Genomic DNA, 4,906 nt, shown 5'->3' with positions numbered 1-4,906 from the left:
TCTCGATGCACCAATGGTTGTTGATTTGATCGGGATATATGGATGAAGGGACCGTACTGTACGCTAACCAAAATCTACTGGTTCTTGCAGGCACTATCAGTGATACCTAGGTAATCATGGGGCGATGTTGCTAGACGCTCTTACCATGATTCGTTGGGCAAGTCGGAAATTGTTGTTCCGAGTCACAAGGAGTTGTGAGCCCACGGCTAGCTGTATCCCTGAACCATTGAGGGTCACACAAGTAATGGATTACTAAAACCCGTTGAGATAGTTAAATTTAAAGAGTTAAATTTAATGAAAGAGAAGTTGGACTTCTTAACTAAAAGGGAGTGGAATTTCCTAAAATGACATAGGGATGGACATTTTTGGAAATCACTGAATTCGGATTCAGAAAAATTATCTTGACTTTAAAAGTGCAGAAATGATTTCTGTGCACATTGGTGAAATCGGTTTATCAATAAGAGTCACGATGAATTTTATATTAATTTCTATAATAACAGGCTTGGCTTGTTGGGCTTAAGTTATGGATTATGGGCCCTAAGTAGTTAGAGTCCTAATACAATTATAACTTAATCTAGTCTAGAAATTATCTATAAATACATGTATAGTGTTCGAAAATTGACACAATTCATTCTAGCAATTTCGAAATTCACATAAAATAATTCAAGGGGATTTTCGAAAATCCTCTGTCCTTTTTGAGAAAATTCGGTCTGTGATTTTTGTGAAAAATTACATTCCGATTTAACAGATCAAATCTGTTTATTCTCATCGATAAACATCTGATTGATTTCTAGTGCAATCAATCAGAGGGTTTCTGTTTTCTGTTCGTGGACCTTATTCTGGAGATTGATCGTGAAGCCATCGGTTCCCGGGATATACAAGAAGAGCAGATTAAATTCTATTGGTGTCCATTATCAAGCCGTTGCTTGAAGAGGTAAAATAATATTAATTGTGATTATTATTATTTTACTTGCATAATTTAATCGTAAAGTTTTGATACCCATGATATGAAATCGTTTCATATATAAAAATAAAATTTTTAAACTTCTGCTACACCAGGTATCAATTCTTAATTGATCTAAACACGTTTTTCCAACAGAGATGCATCTGATCGTGTTGGTGCATCAGTTCCCCGTGCTGGAGAGAGCCGAGGCGTGGTACCGCGGGGACGCCAGGGCCATAGTATCCCTTCCTTGCCTGATGAGAGATCTTTGGGTGCTGGTGCTGTTGAGCACCGGAGGGGGGCAGGCAAGAGGCCGATGGAGGAGGGTAAAAAAGGGTGTGAAGTCCTTCCTGCTGATCCTGCGAAGAAACTTCGGGAGGCTTCATCCTCTTCGGTGAGGAAAGCGAGATCACACCCCTTGTTTCTTGACGGGGTGAATAGGGATGGTGCAGAGTCCTTTTGGGACTCTAGTGATTTTGAGATTGGCCTTAGGCGGGGGGCCAGGGTAGTGGGGGATCATGATTTGGGCCATTTGATCCCTCGATCCTCCTCTGTCCTACATCAGTCTATCGCCCTTGGCTCTTGTCAGGTATGCTTGAACAGTTTATTTTCCTTATCTTGATATTATCAATAATGTTTTTATTTATTTTTTCTTATTGGCTTCAGATATTGTCCGCTGTACGAGCTCTGGAGGCTCGAGAGGATAAGACTCGGGCTGACGAGGCCAAGATTCTGAAGGAGTTGGCCAAACTGAAGGAAGATGTTGCTCGCCTGGAAGCTTCGAAGGTTAGGGAGAAAGAGGAGATTCTTCGTTTGGGAGGGGAGAATGCTAGCGTGAAGGAAGAACTCCGTCAGTGGCCGGAGAAGCTCGGTGTGAAGGAAAAGGAGGGGGAGACTCTTCGTTCCGAGCTTAGTGCCCTTTATGAGAGGCACTACACTGAGGTGCAGACTGGAGCTAGGTTTTTGTCTTCCCCTCCGGGGTTGCAGTTGCAGAGGAGTTTGGAGGAGAGGGCTGTTGAATCGTTTTGCACCTCCGCTGCTTTTGAGGAGGAAGTTTTTCGGCGTGCCTATGCGATTCACGATGAGTTGATACTTGAGAGCCACCGGATTCTTCGCGAGCAGCATGTTCCGGAGAATGTGGTCAAGATGATTGGCCCTGGTTTTCCAGATTCGGACATGGGACCGACTGATATGCCGAGGGTAGCTGTGCCCCTTGATGATTTTGGTGACTTCGAGATTATAGAGGCTTTGAACTCCCTCCAGGGAGATGATGCTCCTGGTCTTCCATGATATTTATTTCATGTGTAGAGAGTTGTCCTTTAGACGATTTTGCGTTTTTTGGAATTTCTATCATAGTCTCTTTCCAGCTCCTGTGAGAGCGATATTCCGATGTTTTTATACTTTGTGTCTGTTTTTTGGAGTTGGTTTTTGTTATATTTTGCTATATATCTTGGTTTATTCTATGCTTGCTTCGAAATATTTCCTTATTGTTATCTCTCGCTAGTACTTGGGAATTGATCAGGTTCCCAAGGTTTGTCGTGTCTCTTGGAAAAGCGTACACCTACCTCATGGGTGGTGGGGGCTTCCTATTCATCTTGACCTCTTACAGTGTCAAAGTACCTTAGCTGGGCTGGCCAGGCCTCTTATGCTTTAGGTGACTTGTTTTTTGACGACCAGGGTTTAGTGACGATTAAAATTTCTTTAAGTACATGAATAAACATGTGTGATTTGCTCATGTAGTTTTGTGAAGGGAGAAAGCATGATGCGATGCTTTTACAAAAACTTTTATTAATATGAAAACGTATTACAACTACGGAACTATTACTCTTGTTGCTTAGCTAAAAAGGAAAAGCAGCTATGGGTTACTGAAAATATTTCTTTAAGTTTGCCACATTCCATGTTCTAGGCAACACCTTCCCGTTCGAATGCTGAAGGCGATAAGCTCCTTCTCGGGCAATTTTGATTACTTTATATGGTCCTTCCCACTTTGGATCCAGCTTTCCTACGGGGTGTAGGACATCTGCTCTTCTTATTACCAGGTCTCCCACTTGGAAAGTTCGTTGTTTTACTCGATGGTCATACGCCCTTGACATCCGTGCTCTGTGCCTTGCGGCTCGTACTGATGCCCCTTCTCTAAGCTCCTCAATAAGGTCTAGGGATGCCCGTAAATCCTGCTGGTTTCCCTCTGCATTGTAATGCTTTATCCTTAGTGATTCTTCTCCGATTTCTGCAGGGGCAATGGCTTCGACCCCATAGGCCAGGCTGAACGGAGATTCTCCTATCGAGCTTTGCGGAGTGGTCCTGTACGCCCACAGGACACTAGGTAGTTCGTCAACCCATTTTCCCTTGGCCTCCCCAATTCGAGTCTTGATATGTTGCAGGATAGTTCAATTGGTTACTTCGGTCTGTCCGTTGGCTTGTGGATGCCCGACGGAAGTGAAGAATTGTTGGATGGACAGCCCTAGGCACCATTCCCTCAACTTGGCACCGAAAAACTGAGTGCCGTTGTCCGACACTAGTGCTCGCGGAATTCCGAATCGGCAAACTATATTTTTCCATAGAAAATTAATCACCTTTTTCTCAGAAATTTTCGCAAGTGGCTCTGCTTCGACCCATTTAGTAAAGTAGTCGACAGCTACGATGAGAAACTTCCTTTGCCTGCTGCGAGGGGAAAAGGTCCTACAAGGTCCATTCCCCACTGGGCGAAAGGTACTGGGCTCTCGATTGGTTGAAGCCGTGTTGCTGGTTGGTGCTGAAAATTAGCATGTTCCTGGCACGGTCTGCATCGTCTCACTAACTCGAGTGCATCCTTCCTCATTGTTGGCCAGAAGTAGCCTTGACGAAGTGCTTTTCCTGCCAACGCTTTGCCTCCCAAATGATTTCCACAAATTCCTTCATGGATTTCCCTGAGTACGTAGTCTGCCTGAGCAAATGCAAGACATTTCAAGTATGGCTGAGAGTACCCCCTCTTGTACAGTTCTCCGTCTATTAGAGTGAATCGAGCGGCTCTTACCCTAAGCTTTCTTGCTTTGTCCTGCTCTAGGGGAAGTTCTCCTTCTGACAGGTACTTGATGATTTCATCCTTCCAACTTGGCTCACCCTGATTTGCACACAGGATGTTAGGACTTCCAGTTCCTATTCCCTTTTTATCACACGTGATGAACGTAATTGTCCTACTATTAATTCCTGTCGCGGAGCTGCCGAATTTGGCCAGTTGATCTGCTATTTCATTTTCAGCTCGAGGAATTTGTTTGATTTCAAAATTCTCTAAACGAACAAGAAGGTCCTTCAATTTTGATAAGTATTCCTTCATACTATCTTCTTTGGCTTCATAGCTCCCTTGAACTTGATTGACTATGAGTTATGAATCGCTATAGGCGATCAGCTTTTCAGCCCCTGCCACTAAAGCCAGTTCTATTCCCATGATAAGTGTTTCGTATTCTGCTTCATTGTTTGATGTTGGAAACTGAAATTTGATGGCGTACTGGAACTGATCTCCCTGTGGACTCTCTACTAACACTCCTGCTCCACTCCCTCCCGACGTGGAGGATCCATCTACGTGGATCGTCCAAGTGGGAGCTGAAACTCCTGCGCCATTTGTTTTCATTTCTACTATGAAGTCTGCTAGAACTTGTGCTTTAATGGCGGGACGTGGCTGATATTCAATCCCATACTCACTTAGCTCGACGGCCCATTTGGTCATCCTTCCAGACGCCTCTGGGCTGGACAATATTCTCTTCAAAGGGTGATTTGTTAGTGCGACCACCTGGTGGGATAAAAAGTAGGGACGCAGCTTTCTTCCTGCCACTACTAATGCTAAGGCCAACTTCTCGATGTTAGTGTATCGGATCTCGACGCCTTGCAGTACTTTGCTTATGTAGTACACGGGTTTATGTTCTCGTTCCCTGTCCACCGTCAGAACTGCGCTGATTGATTCAGCCGATATTGCCAAGTAGAGTAAAA

At 44.2% G+C, this 4,906-nt stretch overlaps 1 protein-coding gene across 1 annotated transcript; it reads right to left on the bottom strand.

The window, feature by feature from the left end:
* Positions 1-2,805: 2,805 nt before the first annotated feature.
* Positions 2,806-4,256, bottom strand: LOC140877639 (uncharacterized). Its single transcript, XM_073281178.1, has 3 exons — positions 3,742-4,256; positions 3,517-3,622; positions 2,806-3,309 (listed from the first exon to the last, which is right to left on the bottom strand). The coding sequence occupies exons 1-3, from the start codon at positions 4,254-4,256 to the stop codon at positions 2,806-2,808; spliced, it is 1,125 nt and encodes a 374-aa protein (XP_073137279.1).
* Positions 4,257-4,906: the final 650 nt, after the last annotated feature.

The sequence above is a fragment of the Henckelia pumila genome, chromosome 2 (assembly GCF_033568475.1).
Source record: "Henckelia pumila isolate YLH828 chromosome 2, ASM3356847v2, whole genome shotgun sequence".
NCBI lineage: Eukaryota > Viridiplantae > Streptophyta > Magnoliopsida > Lamiales > Gesneriaceae > Henckelia > Henckelia pumila.
This window is presented reverse-complemented; position numbering and strand designations above follow the sequence as displayed.

Bases quoted from the DNA above. Each gene is read 5' to 3' on its own strand.
- LOC140877639 (XM_073281178.1), bottom strand. From the start codon at position 4,256: ATGAAGGAATACTTATCAAAATTGAAGGACCTTCTTGTTCGTTTAGAG. The intron at 3,623-3,741 runs GTTAGTGAGACG...TGGACCTTGTAG, and splicing joins ATGAGGAAGGATGCACTCGA to GACCTTTTCCCCTCGCAGCA. The intron at 3,310-3,516 runs GTGATTAATTTT...CAACATATCAAG, and splicing joins CGAAAATTTCTGAGAAAAAG to ACTCGAATTGGGGAGGCCAA.